Genomic DNA, 25,085 nt, shown 5'->3' on the forward strand with positions numbered 1-25,085 from the left:
GCTTATATGCCTGCTCGCCCCAAACTATCACCACTTAAATTTTGAAGATGGTTTTCACGACTTAATCGGTGGAATGTTCAAATGGAAAAGAACCAATGGCGGCAAACCCCTTAACAGCAGAAATGAAAACCGCTCTCAGCAGAAAACAACTGACATTTCGCCCTGTTGACCTATTATGCTTTCTCTTACCCCTATTCCTAGTTCGGCAACCAACCCACAGTTCTGTTCCCACTTGACTACCAGCGCTACAAAGTTCCCCCGAACAGATCTGGTATGGGGTTTGACATCCCAAAACAGATCCAAACAAAGCTGGTAGCTGAGCCTGTTTATTGCTTCAAATCCTTAGCATGATAACGTCCCAAGGCCCGACCTTGCAAATCCTCCAGTTCATAGCATGCATTTCCTAGCTTTCTCTGAATTCTAGCCTTGAGATATAATGGACCTAATTTCGCACTATAACCTCCCGAAAAATTTGCTCTGTCTAAAGTTCTTGCGATATACTTCCTGACCTTCTTGATACACTACCTCTCGAGACCTTAAGTTATACTGACGGTCGTTCTTTTCATTCTGGTTTTGCATTACCTCTCGAGCCTTAGAACGCACAAATTCCAGCGAATCCTCCTGTGTGAATCTGGCTGCTCTGTCTTCAAGCATACCGAAAGCCCTCAACAGCTTATAGGTCGAGCCCGACGAAACAAAATGGCCAAAAGCCATGTAATAGGGTGTTGCCCCAATTCCCGAATGTATGGATGAACGCAACGCACAGCATATACTGCTCAGATATTCGTCCCAATCTTTCTGGTCTTCTCCGATATATGACCGTATTGCAGCTATTACTGACCTTTTCACTCGCTCTGATGCATTTGCCTGCGGAGCATACACAGCGGTCAAGCTTTGGGAAATTTTGTGTTGATTCAGCAACTTTTGAAATGGCTCAGACTTAAAGTGGGAGCCATTATCCGATACGATCGTTTCAGGCACACCAAAGGTGTGAAACAATTCTTGCTGTAAGTACTTAACAACCACACAGCAGTCATTTTCTTTACGGCTTTCAATAAGACAAACTTTGAAATGTGCTCTAAATCTTAGACTCTAAAACTATATATATCCCCACATTTCCTGAACGCGATCGTGGATATGGGCCGAGAAAGTCAATGTAGAGACGCTGGAAAAGTCTCTGCGATTCGGGAGCAATTCCTATCGGCTGCCGTTGCACTCTATTTGGTGCTTTTGTCCTTCTGCAGATGTCACATTTACCTATGTATTCCTTAACGTCTGTCACCAATCCTGGCCAGAAATAATACCTGCGAATTCGTTTTAAGGTCTTGTGCACTCCACCATGAGAAGCAAGAGGGTCATCATGAGCCTTTTTTAAAACCTCAGGCACCAATTCGCTTGCAATCCACAACTTCCATGCAAAAGTATCGGGCAACAAATCTCCTGTTGCATGATCAATTCTACGATATAATAAGATATCAGCAATCCTCAAATCATAAAATTTATCACTGTTTGCACTAATTTTTTCCTGCAGTTCTATATATTCGCCAGACTTAAACGCTGAAGACTGCAAATCGACCATCAAACCGTGGCTAGCATCTATTGCTGCTAGTTCCACCTCATTTACACGCGATAAAGCATCGGGAACAACGTTAAGCCTACCACTTCGATGCTCAATTTTAAAGTAAAAACCTTGTAGCTTTAGTGACCACCGCGCTATACGACTATGCAGATCTGTTTGGGACATGAGCCATTTCAGGGACGCATGATCCGTGATCACGGTGAATTCATGGCCTTCTATATAGGCCCGAAACCTTTTTATGCAAACAATGGCTGCCAAACATTCTTGTTCTGTCACCGAGTAATTTCTTTGGTCCTTATTCAATTTCTTAGAAACGAATGCGATAGGAAACTCATCGCCTTCTTCTGTTTTCTGAACAAGGACACCACTGAAACCAGATTTACTTGAATCACACTGAGCAAAGAAAGGTCTAGAGAAATCAGGACTTCGAAGCACGGGCGCTTCAAAAGATTCTTTGCCTTCAGGGGTCATCACAAACTTTTTCTTTGGCTTTAGAAGATCTGTGAGTGGAGCAGCAACCGAAGAAAAATTGTTGATAAATTTTCTGTACCACTCCACCATGCTAAGAAAACTTCGAAGTGCCTTTAAGGATTTTGGCAAAGGAAAATCCTTCATAGGCGAAATCTTTTCGGGGTCCGTGCGAATGACACCTTCTCCAACAATATGGCCCAGGTGCTTTACTGATTTCATGCAAAACTTGTTTTTGCCAACATTAAGCGTTAATCCCGCAGCACGTATTTGATCCGCAACCAAACCTAAAACCTTCATATGGCCTTTAAATGTATCCGATACCACCAACAGGTCATCCAGGTACACGAATACTTCATTTCTCAATGAGGCTGGAATCACTTTGTCCATGAGCCGGGTCATTGTTTGGGAAGCATTAGTCAAACCGAAGGGAATTACTTTGTACTGGTAAAGTGGCTTCCCCGAATGGTAAAAGCAGTCTTTTCGCGAAAACTTGGCTCCAAAGGAATCTGCCAATAAGCGTCTTTTAAATCTTGGCTTGAAATGCAGATTGCTTTGGGAAGTCTACCTAATATACCGTCAATCTGCGGAAGTGGATATGCATCTTTTTTCGTAGCTATGTTTGTTTTTTTGCTATCGAGACAGAGTCTTACTTTGCCAGGCTTCTGCACTAATACCACCGGAGACGACCAAGGACTATCCGATTCTTCGATGACTCAGAGTTTAAGCATTCGCTCTATCTCAGCATACAACAATTTCTCAATAGCTGGGGATACCGGGAAATGCCGCTGTTTTACCGGCTTAGCATCTCCTGTGTCTATTGAATGAATATTCCAAGTCCTGACACAGCAAATGAGGGAAACTTAGCAACTTTTTTTTCCAAAACCGAATTCTGCTCGTCCGATAGCTCGTGTGAATCTGATGCCATTTTGGCTAATTTGCATTGCAGAAGGTAGCAGACCTAACTTGGACCAAAAGTCAATCCCTAAATAGAGCTCTTGGCTCAACGATGGCATTATATTGAGATACAAATCTTTGACGACCCCCTTGTATTGGATTGGAGTACGAAAACGTCCAACGACTTCTTGTCTTTTACCATCGGCTGTACAAGCTGCTGTAGCAACTGGTTTAAATGAATGTTTGCGTTGAATTATTTACTTTGCCAAATTTCCTCCTACCACACTGATGGCTGCCCCTGTATCCAAAAGTCCTATGATTATCCTATCTAAAAGTTGAACCTCTGCATATGGTCGCTTATCGTTTCCTTGAAACCGAATAGTATTTATTGTTTTAACCAATTTCCAATAAGATCGCATACGATTTGTGTGTCTTGATTTGGATCTGCATGGAACCTTAGAAATATTATCCAGGAATTGCGGCTTAGCAAGTTGAGGCCAAGAACTCGGATGAATTCCTTCCTCGCCTGAAATATTAATGTTGCTTTCTTTGAAAATTGGCGATGACGATTCTACTGGTTCAGCTCTGTGTTTGTGGCTTTGTTTTTCTGAGCACTATATGCCCATTTTTATGTTTTTATGACAACGAGCACAGTGAGTTTTTAAGATATTTTTGGTCTCACAGCCCCAACAGAAAATACGTTTCTCTTCGCGACAATCTTGGTGGCGATGGCTCTCTTTATGACAGTTCCAGCAAATTAAAGCCAGGGCGCCAACTTCGAATTCATCATCATCTGAAAACATTACACGCCCATCGAGGTCCTCTTCTTCTACCAGCTCAGCCACCTGTCTCCGAAAAGGAACTACCTTTTGGTAACCTTGATTTTTTCTAACCTCGTCTAGGAAACTCTCACGGCGACGTTAAATTTCCCTCAAACGATCCACAGAAGGAATAATTACATTTAGCAATTCGTGCCTTATTTCTGACCTCAAATTTCTCTTCAGAATATCGACCACTGTGAACTCCTCAAAAGGCACCTCCAATCCATCCATCATCTGCATAATTGCGTCATGAAAGCTGTCCAAGTTCACCTTCTCTTTTTGCGTGCGATCACGAATAGTTTCCCTAATGTCAACATCAGTACGGGTGTCTCTAAATTGCTTCCTACAAGCTTGACAAAGCAGATCCCATCTCAGTACTGGAGATGTTTTATGGAACCGCCAATAAAAATCTCTGGCTTTGCCTTCAAAAAGCATGCTTGCATTACTGCATAGAATGGTAAAATTCCCTTCAAGTGTCTGACGAGTGAGAGCTTCAACCCTGTATATAAAATTATCAACGCTGAGACCATCTTCATTTCCGCTTAATCGAATCTTCCAACCATTCAAGATGTGCACAACCTTATCTGGCCTTTGCACTAAGTCAGAGACAAAACTTCGCTGCGATCCTGGACCAGGACCATGGCTGCCAGCAAAACCAGATCAGTGTCTAAGTTTATTTCCAGAAATCCACTAGACGATGGTTGGCCACTGACAGAAGGACCACCGCGTTGAGATAGCTGTTTACTAATCGGTTGTAATTGAGCTGCTATAGTTGACCGAATTTGCTGTCCCATTTCCGTTGATAACTGGGCCATTAACTCGCTGTGCATTCCTCGAACGGCCTCCGGTATCCGACGGTTGGCGAGCCGACTGGTTCAAGCCAGCTGTGGTTGCTGGACTATCCAAATTTATTTTACCCTGCGACCTAGTACTGGGAGTAGCCGGCTTTTCAAAGCAGACTGTACTACAGGTTGGACAAGTTGGTTTGTTTTTGGCATAAATTGCTATACACGACTTGTGAAATTCGTGCGCGCATTTGGTTCTGAAAATTGTTGAAGCTGTTAACGCTTTCCCACACAGCACGCATTCTGGTGGTGGCGCAACACTACTGTTTTCCTACTCAGACGTCTTTTAATCTCAATCTAAACGACTAAGTTACAACTAAAATAAACAAGTTCTACAGAAACTGATTTTAATAAGAGAAGAAAATTACTAAATAAATATTTTTAAAACTAGAATTTGTTCTATCCAAATCAAATATCAATCCAAACACAATGATCTCTTGTTTTCCTTTGACTTGGATTTTTATTTCAAGAGTTCAATGCCCTCAAACGCAAATCCAGCTGTTTCCTTGCTTTTCGCTCAGCTTTATGTAACAAAAATAGTGCTCAACGAAAATCGAAAATAAAATTTCTCTAGAAAAAAATCGTTTGCCTCTAGCGTGACTATTTCCCCTGCGAAAACCAAAAAAATAACTTGGCATGCGTATGGGCTGCGCTTATCTACAAATGAGCAACAACAACAAAACCTCAATGCAAATCGTGGTCAGCGAGCGGTCCGCTCGGACTGCGTTCCAAACGATTTCGCCCATATGCCCTTATACACTGATCTTATCAGTTAGTCTTAGAACGTGGGCATTTAATTTCTTTTTAAAGAATTTTCTAAGTGCATCCAATGCGTTTGACCGTGTACTGATTTTTGTCAATATACGACGGAATGAATACCCTGTTTTCAACATCATACGTGACTAGGCGAACTGTTAATAATAACTGCAAGCCTATAAATCCTATGCGGCCGAATGTAAAAGTTGAAGTAATCAACCACAAAAGAAAGGGAAAATATAAAAAATGTTTTTGCATATCGTCAGTCGTGGCCGAAGACCAATTACTCGTAATTCTGGTCACCGTTTTCCAAGCGCCTGATTGAGCTTTTGCAAAGACAAAAATGAATGCGGACAAGTATAAAAATGCGTTGGAACGATATTTTTATAACTTTAAAGTAAAATTGTATTTTTAAGACAAATGTTAATGGGTGTAGTAGTGTGTGGGTGGTAGACTTAAAATTTCAGCCACACTGCTGGGCGCCAAAATAATTATAATAATCATACTAACAACTAATTATTTATGAATGTAACAAACATCCACTAAATAAAAGAACTAAGGCTGGGAGTTACGGACGGGTTAGAGCGCACGCAAAAATGTCAATCGGCTTTGGCTCGTTGGCTAGTGGGGTGGATCTTTGCTTTAACTCATCATTGCTTCTTCGATTATTATCAAAACTCGGATTGCGTGCAAGGACAAACCAAAACTAAGGCCGAGGAGAGAAAGCACTACTACACTTGGACTATTGTCGGGCGTAAGGCCCCCTACACCTGCGATCAAGTCTACCGCTTTTCTACCCCAGCTGTTATAGAGGCGGCATTCAGCCAACCCTTCCATTGGTCGTTCCATAACCCTTTTCCTAAATAGCATAAAATATAATAAATAGCATAAATAATTTCTTATAAAGATTTCGATTAGGATCGGACTGCTGATATGTTTTACTTTACTTAAAACCTTTCTTTGTTTTACTTTAGATTCGTATTTACTTTACGTATTTACAATATCACCGTTCTCAGAACTTTTGTGCGCAGCCGCAAAGGCAATTCACGATATTGGCGCGTTGAGTGGGTTTCTGCTGCTCAAAATCTACTCAATTTCTCAATTATCCTTATTTTTTCATATTTTTACCATTACATAAACAGGCAGCATTACATGTACGGAAAAAAAAATTGACTTGCCAAATCTTAATAAGTTTTCTTTTGATTTTCAGTACGCTCACACCACATAATAAAAATTAAAAATGAATTGGAAATCGCCACCTACTATCAAATATAATATAAATCTTATATACTGGTATAAATATTCTTTTCTTTTTATATGGGGTAAGTTGCCATGCAATTATTTTTTTTCTTTGAAAATGGGAGTCAAGGCCGGAGTTTTGGCAGCTTACCGAGAGGCTCAAACAATTTAACAATTCACAAAATACACCTTAAAAGAACATATAACAAAACTTTTTTGTTTACTTATAAATAACAAAAAAAATATAAATTTAGCTCGACTCTATTCCGTCACTCTTCTTTTCGCTCTCTTATTTGTTTTTTCACTTTTCTTTCTCCTTCACGCCAATATGTGAGGTTAAATGGTCTTTCTTTTTTTCCCGCTTGTTTTCCGCGATGGGTTTTAGATCCCTTACGGGCACAATTTAATGGGGATTTTTTTTACTATTTTCCCCCAGCTTAAAACGGAGTCGGGACAGGGCTAAATTATAACCTCGCGCAAGAAATTAACACCCTTTTCTTCGTCCAGCGATTTTTTCGTGCTCGGCGCCGATCGTAAGTCGCGTAATTACTGGTCGCCTTCTCCAAATCGCACTCCAATGAGAACTTCTGGTGCACTCACCTGGTTGAAATCCAAAGTGTTCCCGCCGGTATCGAACATCGTAACTTTTCCTACTTTTTGGTTTTTTTGTTTTATAATCGCCGAGCCCCTATAAATCACATAAAGTGCTGCTGATCGGACCCTTTAGATCTTGTTCATTTATTTTCGACTCACCCAAATCAATGGACTCAGCGAAATTGATTAAATTCGGTGCCTTTTCCATTTTAAAGTCTTCGCAAAGGCTTATATGCCTGCTCGCCCCAATACTATCACCACTTAAATGTTGACGATAGTTTTCACGAATTAATCGGTGGAAGGTTCAAATGGAAAAGAACGCTAAAGCGCTTGCCCTGTTGACCTATTACGCTTTCTCTTACCCCTATTCCTAGTTCGGCAACCAACACACAGATGGCGCCAGCTCTGTTCCCATGTGGCAACCTAATATGGCAGCAGCGCCAACAGAAGCTTGCCTGATGACTAGAAAGAATGGTGTGGCAACTCTCGGAGATTTATCGGCAAGAATCAGCGAGCGACACACGTGTCTTGATAATATTAATAAACTTTGTAGTTCTTAATCTGAATAAAACTTTAATGGCAAACATACTTCGCCATACCCACTTGACTACCAGCGCTACAAAGATTAACTAGTTATATTTTCAAAGTGTCAAAATAAACACGCACGCGCACGTCGCTTAAAAACTCTAAAGTTCCATGTTTTTGCGAATTTTTCGTTCTTGGGACTTCATCCAATTTCAGCGATCAAGCCACCCCGCCCTAACAGTTATTATTCCGGTAAACTAAGCCAGTTGAACGATCTCTGGCAGTAGTTTTGTGACCTAGATGAAGAAGTCCACCAAGCGGCATAACCCACTGGAGAAGAGCATGCCTCGAGATAACCAGGATAAAAGAAGCTAGTATAGAAATATCAGCAAGAATGTAAAGACAACATGGCGTCAGCAAGCGGCGCTCAAAAGGTACCTCGGCGAATCCAGAAAAACGCACGGGACCCGTTAGTCAAGAAAATCAGGAGTGACTCATCGACTGACACGGTTGTTCGTCAACTACAGAGACGATGCAACGAATTGGAATCATCTCATATTCTGGCGTCAAATGCATCCACTATCACTCAGCACAGGCCCATGATTACCTTGATAATAAGCCTGGGCAGGGGCCTCCGCCAAAGAAGAAGTAAGTCTATTTCAGACCTTATATAAGAATATAATATGGCCTTGCTTCGAGAAAATGACCATCCAAAGAACCTAATTTTATGTATCCCGCCAATCAGTGTTTCTGAGCTTGATGGCGAATATCTAGATTGGCCCCGGTTATACGACTTACTTGTGGAATTAAAACATAGTTAACCATACTCAGCCAGCCAGAAGCGACATGTTCTACAAGGCTCACTCCGCGGTGAAGAAAGGAACAATTTGACAGACAACACCTTCTGACAAGGAGGATACGACGGCACCTGGCTACTACTAAAAATAAGGTACCAAAAGGGAGAGGAGAGAGGAGAAATTGTCGATTACATTCCCATTAACGGGTCTGTACAACAGCTTCGAGCACTACATGATTCAGTGCGAAAAACCTTAAGCACAATCAAAAACCTCGATATCAGCATACGATCGAACGATACAGTCACGTGTTTTATTATCAGAAGAAAACTAGAACAACAGATTCTAGCTGCATTGGATGCAGCAACGAAAATTCCTGTGTTAACGAGCGCACTGACGTCTATTGAGCGCCGCGCTTGCGTGCTGGAGACGATAGACGCACAACCTACAAAAACGCTCCAACGTTAATTAGTTCACCGCGAAGATCAAACGATACAGTCACGTGTTTTATTATCAGAAGAAAACTAGAACAACAGATTCTAGCTGCATTGGATGCAGCAACGAAAATTCCTGTGTTAACGAGCGCACTGACGTCTATTGAGCGCCGCGCTTGCGTGCTGGAGACGATAGACGCACAATTCCTGTGTTAACGAGCGCACTGACGTCTATTGAGCGCCGCGCTTGCGTGCTGGAGACGATAGACGCACAACCTACAAAAACGCTCCAACGTTAATTAGTTCACCGCGAAGAGAGCTGAAAGGTTTATCACCTAGGACAACGTTACTTTAGAGCGAATAGCCGTTTTCAGGAAATGGATTATCAGAAGAAGACTACAGTAGGATACTCTAGCTACACTATAAAAATTCAGTAGATGCGCCAATAAAAATTCCAGTCTTAACGAGTGCTCTGACGATTATTGGACGCCGCACTTGCCTGCTGGACACGATAAACGCACAACGTACGACAACGCTCCAACGCAATCAATCAGTCCACCGCGAAGAAGGCTGCAAGATATTTCAAATAGGACGTGTGTCCGTTTTCAGGAAATGAACACCAAAAACGCTGCTCCAAGCTATTACTCAAAGAAGAGAATGCACAAATTGCTTGTCTAGAGGTCATAAGGTAGAAAGCTGTGGATCACTGACTACTTGTCGAGTCTGCCAACAACGGCATCATTCAATGTTACAGGCTTAGACAACCATAGAGAATAAGTTCTGCGAACTACGATTTTTCGACTAGTGAAGCTCTTAGTAGATCTGAGTACTAGGCTTTGTGTAAAACTATTGAGATGAGCCATATATGCGCAGTATTGTTTTTTTTATGCGGCGCTTACACTGGAGTTCAGTTTCGTGTTTATCGACATGACTTCTGGTGGTGGTACTGAGGTATACTAATATGAAAACTAACACTTGAAAATAAATTATCTCTTTACAAACTTCTGATACCAAACACATCGCACCTTCAACATACAAAAGTTCTAATACCAACTTTTAGGACGAAAATTTTTTACACGATCTACTTCATCAAAATCGTACAGATAATTGAATAATTATGCACAGGCATTTTGTATTGCGGCGTGCCGTATGAAAAAAATTGAGAAATTCCATTTAGCCCACCATAACCTTGAGTATTGACTATCCTTAGATGAATACTTAAATGCAGATCACAACTTAATCATTTCACAAAACTTTTACGGTATGCCATTTCGAAGTCCTTTTTACTTACAAGTAATTGTTGTCAACTACAGCTTGCATGACCATCAATGTCCATCTTTTTCGATTAACGAAATCCAGGTAGCCAATCTTTGGGGCTTTAAAAGGAATGTGTGTTCCTAATTAAATGATATATACACAGAGAAAATTATGGCGAGTTAGTTATTGTATACTCAATTTGAGGATGTACTGCATTTAAGTACAACATTTGAGGAAAAAGCTCATTTTAAGAAAAAAAACTTGAATTGATCTCAATATTCTCAATTTGAGGAAATAGCTCTTCAATTTCGAACTTAGGATAAATATTCTCATATTGAGTTACCGAAAAACTCAAAAAAGAGTTGGGTATTCTCATAATGAGATCTAGATTACTTCTTTTAAATCAGTTCGGCAAACGAGACAAGAGATGAGCGGCCTTTAGTTTGTTGCATATATGGTTGTCTCTCTCTCACTAATGGGTGTGGAAAGTGGTGCGCGACGCATTTGTGTGACTGTCATTTTCCGTGTGATTTAGCAAAGTCAAGACGTGCGCGTAACACAAAGCTAAAAAACTATTTTATGAATTGGACATTCGTGCGACCCTCCGTACCTCGAGGGTAAGTTTCTATACCCGTTTCTCGTAGAGTAAAAGGGTATACTAGATTCGTGGGAAAGTATGTAACAGGCAAAAGGATGCGTTTCCGACCCCATAAAGTATATATATTCTTGATCAGGATCATTAGCCGAGTCGATCTAGCCATGTCCGTATGATCGCTGAGATCTCGGTAACTATAAGAGCTACAATACTGGGATTAGGCATGCAGATTCCTGAGATTCCTGCGCAGCGCAAGTTTGATTCAGCAAATTGCCACGCCCACTCTAACGCCCACAAACCGCCCAAAACTGTGGCTCCTACAATTTGATGCTAGAATACAAGTTTGAACTGAAATGTATTGTCAATATCTATCGATTGACCTAAGAAAAGTTTGCCACGCCCTCCCTAACGCCTACAAACTTCAAAAATCGTAAATTTGAACGCGGATATCACGGAAACTATCAAAGATAGAGAAATGGGATCTCAGGTTTAGTTTCCGTAGCCTTGCACGCAGCGCAAATTTGTTACGCAAAAATGCCACGCCCACTCTAACGTCCACAAACAGCCCAAACCTGTGGCGCCCACAATAATGTGCTAAATAATGATACAATAAACAAACAAACAAATATTGGCAAAGCGTGTACACCAATATGTATGTATGTGTGACTGTAAGCGGCGTGAAGCACGTGTTTCTATGTACATTGTGCATACATACATGGACATATCATTTTCAAAAGTGCTTTTTAAATGTACATTTAATAACATTCTAATTTTATTCTTTCATGCTTATATATCCATATATATTTACAATATTTGCTAACAATAACGTTTTCTTTTTCAGCCACTTTGCTCTTTGCCAGACAGCTAAGGGAAAAAATATCATCACCTAGAACATGGAACACAAACTTAAATACAAAATAATATGTATGAAAATATATAACTGAATTACAAAATTAAATGAAAGAAAATATTTTACCCTTTTTTCTGGGAATGGGTGGAGCGAGTTTAAGTGCAAAAGTTCTTCATTTGAGAATTTAGAAGTTCACTATCAAGAACTTGTTTCTCATTTTGAGCGCTGAAAATTTCTCAGTATGACGAAAGGGATACTCGTTTCTAAAATTTAAGCTAAATTATTTCTTAAAATGAGTTCCGTTTTTTAGTCATATTGAGGAAAAATGTTCAAAAGAGCACAAATGTACTCAGTTTCTCAGAAAATTTGTACTGAATCGGAGTATTTTGCACTCAAAGTGAGAATTTTTGTTCATGCTGAATTTTTGAGTACAAAAATTCTCAATTTGATTGCAAATTTCTTGAATAATTCTCTATGTGTAGCGTTTATAATTTGTAATTCATTTTCTAGAAGGCATTTTACCGTCAATAGCTCCAATCACGTTAGGAATGCGACAAATTTTTTGAAATGCATTCATCCAGTTCGGGGAATGAAATTAGATCACTCATAAGATTCAATACTGCTTTAACAACAATATGAAAGTACTTGTGCACAGTACTTTTATGTACCCCAAAAACATTCCCAATCATTCGATACTCGGCGCATGTCGCCAGTTTGTATGCGCAGATCGCAACTTGTTTCTCCAAGGGAACTGGAACGGTTAGAAACATGCTCTGCATCGGTAAGTAAGGACCTAGCAACTCGCACAGCTCAAAAAATTACTCTTTCACATCCGTAAGTTCTCAAAAAACCAATTTTCATTTTTTGGCTCTTGCATAAGGTGTCCTCAGGCTGAGAGTCGCGGTTGCAGCCGTGTAAACCTGCATCAGCAGCATAGCATTTCGAGATCCGAGTCCCATTGACCAAATTATTTATTATTAAACCGTTGGAAAATTAACAACAATGACATACGAACAGTCAGACCAATGACCAATGAGTTTTGGAGAAAGCGCAAGAAAAGATAGGTCGGAACGTTAAATATTTTAATGCAGATTACAACAATATAATTCCACAATCGGAGTATTTTTGACCAAGTCAAGTCAAAACAATGACAAAAATAAGGTAAAAACATTAACTACCTTTAAAGATAAATATTTTAATGCAAATCACAACATACTTCTTATACAAACCCTTTTAGGTATGCCAACTCGAAGTCCCAGCTCTTTTGAAAAATAGAGGGCTATTTTCAACAAACATTCGAAAAAAAAAACAAGGAAGAACGCTATAGTCGAGTACCTCGACTATCAGATACCCGTTACTCAGCTAAATGGAGATATGCAAGCAGCAAAGCGAAATAAAATGCGCCACCTACCGGCGGTATACAGATTTAAGCGTTATGGGCGTTAGAGTGGGCGTGGCAAATTTTTTTTGGACTAATCGATAGGTATTGTCGAGACCAATACATTTCAGTTAAAATTTTTTATCTAGCATGAAAATTGCGGGCGTCACAGGTTTTCGCGGTTTGTGGGCGTTTTTTTTTTGGATCAATCGATAGGTATTGACAAGACCAATACATTTCAGTTAAAATTTTTATTCTAGCATCAAAACTGTAGGAGCCACAGTTTTGGGCGGTTTGTGGGCGTTAGAGTGGGCGTGGCACTCTACTGAAACAAACTTGCGCTGCGCAGGAATCTCAGGAATCTGCGTGCCTAATCACAGTATTGTAACTCTCATAGTTTCCGAGATCTCAGCGTTCATACGGACAGACGGACATGGCTAGATCGACTCGCCTAGTGATCCTGATCAAGAATATATACTTTATGGGGTCGGAAACGCTTCCTTCTGCCTGTTACATACTTTCCGACGAATCTAGTATACCCTTTTACTCTACGAGTAACGGGTATAACAATGACATAGAACGGTAAAAATATTGACTAGCTTTGAAGATACAAATTTTAATGCAGAACACAATAAAGTCATTTAACAAACCTTTTAAATCCGAGTCTTTTTGATCACGTTGTAAGCTTTAAGGTAAAAACCGGACCATTTTCTGCAAACTTTCGCAAAAATATTACTTACAGTTAAATAATTTAATGAAGATCAAAAACTAATCATTCTACAAACTTTATAAGGTAAGCCGTTTTGAAATTTTAGTCCTATTAACCAACTTACGGGCTTTGAAAGTTTAAACGGAAGCCCATTTCCTGCAAACCCTCGGAATATTACCTACAATGACATAAGAACAGTCAAGATATTGACAACCTTTAAAGATACAAATTTTAATGCAGATCACAATAAAGTCATTCCACAAAACTTTTAAATCCGAGTCATTTTGACCACGTTATAGTTTTTGAAAGTTAAAAAGGGCCACATTTTGCAAACCTTCGGAAAATTACCATTAACCATTTTTTAACTAAAAACTAAAACGTTCAGAATATTGAATAAATTCAGAATAAACCTGTTATATTAAGGGTCAGCAATTTGCAAACAAACGAGATTTTTTCACTGTGCCAATGGCAAGTTCGTCAATAGCGATTTATTCGGATGATTCCACCACTGATGGAAGCCATTGAATCTTATCCAGTTACAGATATTGTTTTTAAATATCTGCACCTGTCGTATGATGATAATGAACTAGTTTTAATACCTTTTATACACTCATTGTAAGATTAACCATGTTGCAATTGGAGTCGATTATGGGAGGGTCTTTATCGATAGGGCGCTAGTTGCAGCAGCGGGATGAATCTGGCGGGCGATCTGGCCATTTGAGGATTAATCCCGGTTCGCTCTGGGATTACCTTAATGTATCCAATGACCCAATTTTGAGAGAGGCCATGTAATATGGCGGGGGTAGGATCGATGATCAGCAGATATCAAGATATTCGCAGCCATATTGTCCAACCAGGCAGATGCAGCTGGAAGTGCTAGAATACATTTTTTTGTGCTTAAGATCAAATAATAGTGAGTGATTGGAAAGTTACATGGTAGTTCACTATTTATTAATAACCATTTATAATAGCAGCCGGGGTCCCAACACAAAGGACCCCGGGATATTTACTTGGAAGTTTCACTGATGTCTGCGCGACTTCGCCATACGTACCAGCCCCGACTTGGCTGCCAGCAACCGGTGTCCGTTCGACCCGCGCAGACGGCCAGCAATAAACGCATTTCGCAGACAACGCCGACGACATCGAGCATTTCCCGGTGAGTCCGTTCCGGTCTACCACGTCCACCTCATCTCGGTGACTTCCAGCCGTCGCATCGCGGCGTTGAGAAGTACCGCCGTTTTTACGGGCGGCCGAATCTCAGACTGCCCTTGCGCAACTCACCTAGTGCGCCAGTTTTCCTGTGTAGAGATCCGTATAGCCGCTGACCTCCGGCAAGAAGTCTTCAGCCGGGCTATAATAGCCCTCCAGGCCCGGCCCAATAGTGGCTGAAATTTAGGAAAAATGAAATACACGTGTACCTGGATTATATATATTGATATTTACATCCCTGTTTGTGAATTTATCCGGAGTTAGACCCGAGAGCCTTATTTGTCCTCGTTGTTTGCCTAGAAGCAAAAAGGTCGCGAGCATTAGTTAGATGGTATAGTTTACAGTGTAGTTACGTACCTTTTTGGCCTGTCCTTTCTTTTCCCCTGGAGCTCCTCAGGATTAGGTGACCATACACACGCACATCGCGTATGTTCTTTTGAGTGCTGTGTTTCCATGCGAGCTCTACCAACACATGACTGGTAGAGCATAGTTTTCCAGCAAAACCAATCCTCTGCTTTGACCGCGTAAATATTAAAGACGGCGGCCAGGTTTCGGTCTTAAAGGCTGAGATATGTCTATGTTTGTAGATATTTACCTTTGTGTACGTTTTTGTCCTTAGTGATGACCGATAGATTAGTGATGTGAAACAGCGGAGTTGTCGATACTTATGTTGCGAGCTGTGGCATTAGGGGTACCCTGCCCCTGAGATAAGACTGAGCTAGCGGCATCTGTGGATGCGGAAAATCTGTGATAATTTCTGTTATAGAGTTGTTTTAAAGCTTTTATTTTGTTATTTATTTATTTAAAATGTTTTTTGTTAGGATGTTTGGTTCCTGTGCTTTTCTCCCCGTCGTGGATTTCTAATTTTATGTCGGTTGTAAACTTAATTGCGTAATCGTGACCCGTGGCATCCCTACGCGCTGCACGGTTACCTCGATTTAAAATTGTAAGAGAGGACGGAAAAGAAAAGCCAACAGGAGCCAAACCAGCCTTAACTGACGGCTATCACCTTGAGTGATAGCTAGTTCAGTTGACGAACGGCTAGGCGGTGACGGGAAAATAGGAGTTTTAAAGAAAGAACAAGAAAAGTTAGGTCGGAAGCCACCGGCGAGGGTTAGTTCCATCTCCCCAAGTCCAGAGTAGTAAGAAAGTGATGAAGATTTGTTTATTGTTATTTATTTTTGCTATCAGTTATTTTCGTAATTATTTATTTATTTTGTTATTTTTTATATTATTTATTATCGTATTTATTTGTTGTCTTATTTAATTATCATGTTTATCATGTTACGATGGGTCCTCCTGGCGACGAAAAAGACGACATTTGGTCCACGGGCGTAGAGGGTGCTACGGAGTTACCGCGGATGGCTCTGGCTGGGGGTTTACCCAGAAAGCTGGTAGTGCGGTGGATCGGATTAGGGATCAACTGGCGGATCTGGAGCACCATCGGTCGCCCATGGTTCTTGATTTTAAGGCTATCGTCGAGGCGAAGGATCAACTTCTGGTTCCGGAGCAGAAGAGTCTTACCCGGTGACCACTCTTGAGGCAATTTTTGCAAAGGGCGAACCATTTCGCCTCCTGAAGGCAATTCGTAGAAGTAAAGTTTTTAAAATTCTGAAAATGGTAAACAGAGTGAACAGCATCATTACGGTATGCACAGATCCACTGGTTAAGATTTGTGTCAATAAATGCAGATCAACGAGTATTGGAAAATCGGTTACTTCCCACCTGGTTTCCCGGCGCATAGTTTGGCATGGCAAAATCCATTCTCTTCAACGTTCTGCATCGTTGCTCTAAACAGGTTGCAATGGATTCCCACTTCGGAATGAAATTGACGAAAGCAGGGTTCTCCAGACGCTCCTCTCTTTTGGCTGACTTTCCGGATCCAGCTTTTGAAGCTGTATTTGGACGACAATGCACCCTGCGATTTGTTCCGTTGATAGACGTTCAGCTCACGGGGAATCGAAAAGAAACCATTCCGCAGCGCCTTTATCTTCAGGATCTCTGTAATGAGTGCCTTAAAAACCAAACGAAAATTATTATATCTATTTTGAAAAAAACCTAAAGCAATAGCATGCCATCCGTAATTTTTAGCGAGTGAATGGTTTCCAGCCCAGCCGCTGAAATCATCAAACAGCTCCAACCTTACGTGAAGGCCGGACTCGTCTGTTGAAGTTAACGTTGCACTTAATAAGGAGTCCACTAGTGCAGTTGCCTTGCGTTTTAAAAATACCACCCTGTTTGCGTCAGCGGTAACATCTCTAACATTTCCCCTAGGCATGACGACAGCAACAACATAACCCTCAGACTAAATGCCCGAAATTCGGCTTCAGCGGGAAGATGAACTTAAAGAGGGCGAGGATACAGCGGTCCGTTATTTGGCTATGTTCGCTACTATGTATAACGGAACTAGGCAACCTTGCGCAATCAAAAAACTTATATTATTTTTAAATGCTAACTGCAATTAATTTGCACTGCTCACTGCATTTAATATTTAATTGTATTTTAGCGACAAATATTTGGTTGTTATTCCTATGTAGGGCAAGTTATTTCACACTTACTTATAATGTGTTTATGCTATCCCTTCAGTTCTGCAGTAGGGACGCGGTGACATGGCTCAAGGCAAAAAGCTTTTTTTGTTTTTTTTTGTGCCTAAAACGCTGTGCCGCTGTTGACGTCAGCAGAGCAGTCGGCGCAGCGTAGAAGACTGTCCACGAAAACGATCGTGCAACAAAGAGAGGCAGATATTCGGATATTTCCCTCTCTTTCTTGTCTTATAATCTGCCTGCACTCCGCGCTCCCAGAGACAAATTTCGGCTGGTCCGTTATTTTTTTTGCTTCTCTCCGTTATGTTCGGCTAGCGACTAATATTTCGGCGGAAAAATTTTCGTGGAGCAGCGACATGTGAATGCCCTAATATTTTAGGAGCATTATTGTGTATCGAAAAAAACAACTAATATTGTTTTATAAAAGTAAACTATTTGATTATAGTAAAATTTAGTATATTGAATTTACTTATAATGTTATATTTACTTATTATACATTTTTGTAACAATATAATTTTTTAGTTAAGTTATAGAAATTTAGTCCGTTAAAATTGATTTAAGTATTTAAAACATTTAAGTATTAACATTTAAAAAAAAAATCGTATTGTATTTTTTACTCAAGAAGTAAAAACTATATAGTCGGATATATAATTCACTTAAGAAAGGGTATAGGTGCAGTGGCACGCGCCAACAGCGAAGAGAAAACAAAAGAAATCTAGTAAAGGGGTGAGAAGACTTGGTGCATTCTGTTTAAGTGATACTTTATCGTTTAGAGTTACTTTAATCGTTTAGTTAATATAATAAAGTCAGGTAAGTGCTACATTAAGTTTAAGATGTTGTGCATTGATCTTAGTTTAAAGTACGTAAATTTTGAAGGTATTCAATGGGTTCCGTTAGCCGAAAGTGGATGACGAAATGATTTGTGCCAATAAAAATCCTGCAAAGGGTTAAACACAGCTATAAAAGGTAAATATACAATTAAACAAATAAAACGCATTTTTGAAACATATGTTTTTTCAGGAGCGTTGGCCAAGAATTCAGAGGACCCGGACAAAGGTTTAAGAACGGCGATGACTAACGTTAAAAATAAGCTTACGAAGCATAAAAACAGAAACAATAATTGTACAATTTTTGAAAATCTAAATAATATCATATAATTAAAATGAATTAAAATGAAATTAAATATGTATGTATTTAAAATTTTATAGTTTTATAATTGAAAACTCAAGAAAAAATTCTGGTTTTCACAAGTGATTCACTTGGGACGTGTCCCTTGCAAGTGATTTCACAAGTGAAAACTCAAGGAAAAGTTCTGATTTTCCCAAGTGATTCACTTGGGACGAGTCACCGGCTCGTGACAGGCCATACGAAAAATGAGTATAAGGAACAAGTGAAATCCCGTAGGACTTCGAAAAATTTTCATTTGAATTTTCACTTGTGAAAATGCGGACATCCCATACAATTTTCTATATGGAGCGTCACTTGTTCTTCACTTGTGCACGAGGACATGTCCCAGGTTATTCCCAAGGTGATTCACAAGTGAAACTTTTTTTTTGGAACTGAAGGGATGATTATGACATGAAATGAATTCATGAAATTAGCTATTTCGTAATCTCCGTTTCTTGAATTTGATGATGAAAGGGTACTATGAATTCAGTCCCAACGCACGAAATGCTGAGGCACAGTCTACTACTCTATTAAGCTCTATATAAGATTCAAAAAACTTAAAAGGTCATCTGAAATCATTTCATGAATTTGTCAGTGTTGTGTAAACAAGGCCTATTTAAACCCGTTACTTGTAGAGTAAAAGGGTATACTAGGTTCGTCGGAAAGTGTGTAACAGGTAGAAGGGTTTCCGACCTCTTAAAGTCTAAATATTCTTTATCAGGATCACTAGCGATCTAGCCATGTCCATCTGTCAGTATGAACGATCAGATCTCGATATCTATAAGAGCTAGAGTGTTGTTGTTGAACTAACAAGCTTTTTATTAGTTATTGCAAAATTAATAATACGAATTTCAGGTTGCTTTATGATTGTTAACAATTTATTAGTTAGACGAGTGTGCATTTAATGTCGAGATCAGCATTCGTACTGATTTTACAAAGGGACAGCCAGCCGAATGCTGGGACCAAGAATGCAAGTACACAAAAAACGAGAGAGCTAGACAGAGAGAGATACCTTTCGCGATGCAATTAACATAAGAGATCGAATTAAGACGTTAATTTGCTGCTGTGGCGGCGTGACCCGACATACTCCCCCCGTTGGAAGCCTGGATTTCAACATTATCCTTAAGGGGTAGCAGACACAGCTTGTTTACTGCTCGTTTTGTCACTCCTGATGCTGTCTTCAGTACGGCAACGACCAACGCCTTCAACGTCTTCATCGACCAGAAGCTAGAGCACTCTTGCCAGGGACCACCGCTGGGGTAACACATACAGATCAGCAGGGTTCTCTGAAATCGAGACTAAGGGTTGAAAATTAACTACTGCAGAAATATGGCACATATTGCTTTGCAATCTTGACAGTCGCCCCCAAATACCATCAAAGTGCGATTAACTCATTATCTCACTAACTCATTTGTTAAATGCCTTGTTTACCGTCTTCCTCACCCAATTGGCCAATCTTGGTATCGAAAAGTGTGCAAAGTAAATAAAGGGGGTCCTAGAGACCGAATGACACCGAAGTAATATAATTGGGAGACGGCCATTAAAATCAAGCGACGAACTCCTCAGTCGGCCATCAACTCTAAGAAGTCAAAACTGGTCAATAAAAGGCGAGCTAGATGAATGAACTAATCCCTTCGACTGCAACGATTTTAAATCGTCCCATAAATGAGAGCGCTTTACAAGACGAACATCGTCCACCGTAAGCATGGTGTGACGGATGCGATTGCTAAACTTATAAATGTATCCGAAAACTCTTTGAAGCGCAGCCAAAGATTTGGCAAATTTGGAGCTGGCTACTAAGTCTTCGTATGGAGACTTTACTAGCAGGATCATTTGGCGAAGCCCAAGTGTTGGCTTTTCAACGATGATGATATGCTTCTATGCTGGCATCACAAAATCCATGAATCTCTGTCTCACCATTTGAAAAAAAGTACTAAACAGGGAAGGTTGAGTCTTTATTGCCGTGGGTTTTACCCTCAAGTCGGAAGAGATACGTGATGAGGAATTCAATAATACTGAATTCGTATGTGTAAAGCTTACGATTCCTAGTAGATTTATATATATTACCTGCTCGTACATTCCGCCTGCATCTGAATTCCCGGAGTATTTAATTCATCTTTTTGATATACAGTCAGTCTCAAATAAGCTGTTCAATAGAGACCACCTTGTAGTTCTGGAAGACTTTAATATACTTGGAGTAACGTGGACCACCGATGAAAAAACGAATGTCTTACTTCCTTTAGCTCATCATGATTTCACTGAAGGTTTGCTTGACATATCTTTATCTCAAGCTAACTACCTTAAAAATTTGTTAGTCTATTAACTGGACCTGTGCTTTGTAACTAATCCGGACTGCGTGTTTCTTTCCAAACTAGCACCCCTTGCTCAACCCGAAGACCCCTATCATCCTGTTTTTGAGGTCTCAATTGACACTGGTGCTGTTTTAGAAGAAAAATCAGAGAAGTCAACTAAGCGATTACATCGTTTTCTCAAGGCTGACTTTCAGCGGCTAAATTAATATATATGTATTAGGCTTTGATTGGTCCGATCTCTACTCTTCCCAAAATGTGGATGATCCTATAAATAAAAACTATTTTAATCGTTGTAAAGTTCAATTCTCTCAGAATCCGAGAAAGTTTTATAATTTTGTTATCACCAAGCGTGTATCCACCAATTATTCTTCCTCTTTATCTTTTGAAAATCTTACCATAATAACTGATCAGGCGAAAGCCGATCTTTTTGCCAAGTTTTTTCGAACGACATATTCTACTTTACCTAATCCTTCAATCTTTTTCTTCCACTGTGTCCAAGTCGAAGCTAATATTGTTTCCCATCTTAAATGAAAGCGCCTTGCTTGTTGATCTTTAACATGTCAAGCCTGTATATTCACCTGGTCCTGATGGAATTCCTGCGCGTAGGCCTTATGCAAGCCCCTTCCCAAATTATTTACCTTATCTTTAGACTCCTTACAATTTCCCAATATGTGGAAGTAATCGTTTGTAATTCCTCTTCACAAGAAGGGTAGCGAAGTCGAAGCATGCAATTATAGAGGTACCTCTAAACTGTCAGCGATCCCAAAACTCTTTGAAAATATTATTTCTCCCCACTTGAAACACCTCTTTAGGTCAGTTATATCTCCGTGTCAGCACGTTACCTCTTTAATTATAAACTACCTTCCCTCAGTTATAACATTTTCTCGTGTACCAATGTACGCAGATGATATTAAATTATGCTGCAGTACAAGGATACTTCTTGCCAGTCCAACTTACAATCCGATTTCAATAATTTTCAAACATGGTGCTCTGACAATTTACTGGATTTAAAGGGCTCTAATTGTAAGGTAATGATTTTTGGTCGAGTCAATCGTCAGTATGCGACAAACACGCTGAGTAAGTGGTAGTTGGATAGAATAACTCTAGTAAACGATCTTGGCGATCTTTTCGACCCAAGACTAAAGTTTGCTGACATATTTCGTCCATAGTGAATAAAACTAGGAGTGCGCTTGGCTTTATTAAAAGGTGGTCAAACGAATTTAATGGTCTTTATTTTTTATATATTTCGGATCAATTATAAAAATAATTCCAAGACTTAGCAACAATAACAATAATAATAATAATAAATCGGTCATCACGCTGTACTCGGATGCCTCCTGTAGCTTTACATCAGCGCCAGGAAGTTCTTCTTCTGTTCTTGATAGAAGCTTCCTTGCGAAGTGGTGGACACCAACTTGCCCAGTTCGGCATCTTGGCCAGCCATATGAATTTGTGTAGTGCAGTGTGTGTAGTCAGCCACCGAAGCGCACGTTACAGTAAGAAATAAGTATATTAGAATTAGACCAACATCAAGTACCATTAAAAATGAGATACTTACCATTTGCAAAAAAAAATAAACAATATATGTAAATGTTTCACTTTGTACACTTTCACTTTTCGTCAAATGTTAGAGTGACTGCGGCAATTTAGCCAAAAAATATCTTTAGTACCATACTAAATACCATAAATACACAAAAAATACGAAAGCACAGTCATACTTATTTTTCGAAGACTTTTCGATGTTACGTTTGATATGAAAAACATATCAAATTAATACGAATTTATATTAATATGATGCAAAATCATATCGATTAGACATGTTGATATGAATTTGTATCATGCTGATATGAATTCGTATCAATTTGATATGTAAGAGGTGATATGTGAAAATTGAGGAGACAATATCAAACGAGTAATTTTCCGTTTTTTTTCTCTGTGTGAGAATAGGGCTTGTAATACACTATCTCCACTAGCAGCTAACCTACGTCCGCATCGCCTGTGGTCCGGCCTCGCAGTAACCATCGTTAACATTGCCGTGACGCGATCGTCCTGCCAGCAAGGCGTTCCCGTGCCGGCGAAAAGTGCTCAATACCCCCTTGTCCGGCGGTTTGGCCCAGAAGGGTCTACTTCGGTTAGGCACAAGCATTGGAGGCCCCGACGTGATCCTTACCTACAAGGGTTCACACTCCAGCAACCCCCTTCCCACCAAAAGCTGAACCTCTGACTGGTGAGAAGACCCGTTAAGTTCACTACATCCACCCGCCCTGGAAACCATAGCTCATCCAGCTTCACAGGATACTCAGCTTAATCCAGCTTCACAGGATACTCAGCTTCATCCAGCTTCACAGGAATCACAGCTTCATCCAGCTTCACAGGATACTCAGCGTCATCCGGTTTCACAGGATCGTAAGCTTCATCCAGCTTCACAGGATACCGAGCTTCATCCAGCTTCACGGGATACTCAGCTTCATCCAGCTTCACAGGATACGCAGCTTCATCCAGCCTCACAGGACAAACAGCTTTATCTGGCTTCACAGAATTCTTTGTTTCCAGGACACACACTACGTCTACTTCATCCATAGAGGAAAAAAGTCACACAAGAATCGATTTACACAATCGATTACTGGACAACCAAAATGTGGTACAAGTACAGATCCAACAGCTCATAAAGGATTATAACAAGGATTCGGTCGAACGACGCCACCGAGACGAAAATTATTCCGGTAAGCTAAATCAGCTAAACGATCTCTGGCAGCAGTTTTGCGACCTAGATGAAGAAGTCCAACAAGCGGTATTACCCACTGGAAGTGAGTACTCTTCACGACTAGTAGCACATAAGGAGCTGGTCGAAAAATATCAGAAAATCTTTCTGGACAACGTGCCGACTGGAAGCGGACTTCCGAAGGCCCCCAGACGAACATCGGCCAACTTCAAGATCACAACAGGAGATCAAGTCAAAGAATACTCCGCAATTGACAGGGTGATCCGACAGTTGCAGAAAATATGCAACGAATTGGAATCATCATTAACATTAGCCTCGAACGCCCCAACCGTCACCCCAGCCCTACAAAGGCACCTGGATCTCCATTGGGCGTTACTGAGGCAAGCCGACGACGAATTGGATAGCACACCTGGGGCCGCAGCTCTGGCAGAAGAGGAGCTAGCCCAATTCGCGACGCGATCGTCCTGTCCTATCTAGTGTCCCCATGCCAGCGACAAGTGCTCATTACCCCCTTATCCCGCGGTGTGACCCAGAAGTGCCCAGAAGTGCCCGGTTAGGCACAAACAACGACCATTCGCCGACCATAGCGACTTTTGCATAGTCTGGATGGCTGGGCCCAGCGATTGGTGCTGTTGTTTTCCTTTTTACCCCCTCGGCGTTTGTCAGCGTAATGCTTGGGCCTGTTTTCTCGGCGTATGCTGCCTCAAGCTCGGTCCTGATACCGACAAGTTTCGGGTCGCTCTCCGACTCAGAATAATATCCTCCATCTTATCTTCTGATTTGCACTCCAGAGCGATGTGTAGCCTATGTGCGGCATAGGCAAAGTCCTCTGTCTTGAGGCGGTAAGACCACTTCTTCCCCATTTTGCTTTAAATTGCTTTCACTGCTGGGACAATCACGTTTTGGGCGCCAGATGTAACGAACCGATTTTGTATGTCTGCTCGCTACGAGATTCGTGCGGCTAGCTCAGTAGATTGTGTGTGTTTGTCGCACCAAATTTATATAAAGGTGAACGCCCAGTAGCTCAGTGAGAGAGCACAGAATTCACGGGTTCGTTATGGGTTTATTGCGGGTATAATGTCACAGCGGCTTGGTGGCTTGGCTGCCCTTGATATCGCCTCTCGTGGCCTTCGGTATCTCCGACGGCTCCTGGTCGCCTCGATGATTTCTCGTCTCGTTAGCTAGGTGCTCCGGTCCTGTTGCTCACTGAAGATTTTTGAAGCTTCCTGGAGATGCTCGGCGCTGCTTGTCTCTGATGCGTTGAATCGACGACTGCTTATTACGTCTTAGAGTCGCGGGAGGGTCAGCCGTGCGGGCTTAGGGAAGCGTCACCGTTCTCAGACTAGGAGGAACAGATGCTGCGCTCTACAGGGTTACACCTTTAGACCAGT

At 40.8% G+C, this 25,085-nt stretch overlaps 2 protein-coding genes and 3 long non-coding RNA genes across 8 annotated transcripts in view; 2 read left to right on the forward strand and 3 right to left on the reverse strand.

The window, feature by feature from the left end:
* LOC108011912 (calcium/calmodulin-dependent protein kinase kinase 1) overlaps window positions 1-11,774 on the forward strand; it is a 244,973-nt gene extending 233,199 nt beyond the window's left edge. The window contains exon 5 of the mRNA XM_036822282.3: window positions 11,646-11,774. Within this exon, the coding sequence (XP_036678177.1) occupies window positions 11,646-11,672 (27 nt within the window). The 3' untranslated portion in view covers window positions 11,673-11,774. The remainder of the gene's footprint in view (window positions 1-11,645) is intronic.
* A 2,423-nt stretch (window positions 11,775-14,197) lies between these two features.
* LOC108011916 (uncharacterized) overlaps window positions 14,198-25,085 on the reverse strand; it is a 323,723-nt gene continuing 312,835 nt past the window's right edge. For 2 of the 4 annotated variants that reach the window (XM_070996755.1, XM_070996754.1), the window contains exons 3-4: window positions 15,185-15,246; window positions 14,671-15,126 (exon numbers count right to left, since the gene is read on the reverse strand). In XM_070996755.1, the coding sequence (XP_070852856.1) occupies window positions 15,201-15,246 (46 nt within the window). In that variant the 3' untranslated portion in view covers window positions 14,671-15,126; window positions 15,185-15,200. Of the gene's footprint in view, window positions 14,618-14,670; window positions 15,127-15,184; window positions 15,247-15,307; window positions 15,577-25,085 lie in introns of those variants that run through there. The other 2 variants (XR_011604391.1, XR_001767549.4) reach the window with 2 other exon arrangements.
* Window positions 16,142-17,637, reverse strand: LOC139353220 (uncharacterized). Its single transcript, XR_011604394.1, has 3 exons — window positions 17,509-17,637; window positions 16,676-16,964; window positions 16,142-16,561 (listed from the first exon to the last, which is right to left on the reverse strand). It is a non-coding gene; the product is annotated as an uncharacterized lncRNA (long non-coding RNA).
* Window positions 17,787-19,766, forward strand: LOC139353219 (uncharacterized). Its single transcript, XR_011604393.1, has 3 exons — window positions 17,787-17,919; window positions 18,155-18,459; window positions 18,514-19,766. It is a non-coding gene; the product is annotated as an uncharacterized lncRNA (long non-coding RNA).
* On the reverse strand, window positions 22,163-22,823 carry LOC136117475 (uncharacterized). Its single transcript, XR_010655019.2, has 2 exons — window positions 22,531-22,823; window positions 22,163-22,403 (listed from the first exon to the last, which is right to left on the reverse strand). It is a non-coding gene; the product is annotated as an uncharacterized lncRNA (long non-coding RNA).

This window comes from Drosophila suzukii, chromosome 3 (assembly GCF_043229965.1).
Source record: "Drosophila suzukii chromosome 3, CBGP_Dsuzu_IsoJpt1.0, whole genome shotgun sequence".
Lineage (NCBI taxonomy): Eukaryota > Metazoa > Arthropoda > Insecta > Diptera > Drosophilidae > Drosophila > Drosophila suzukii.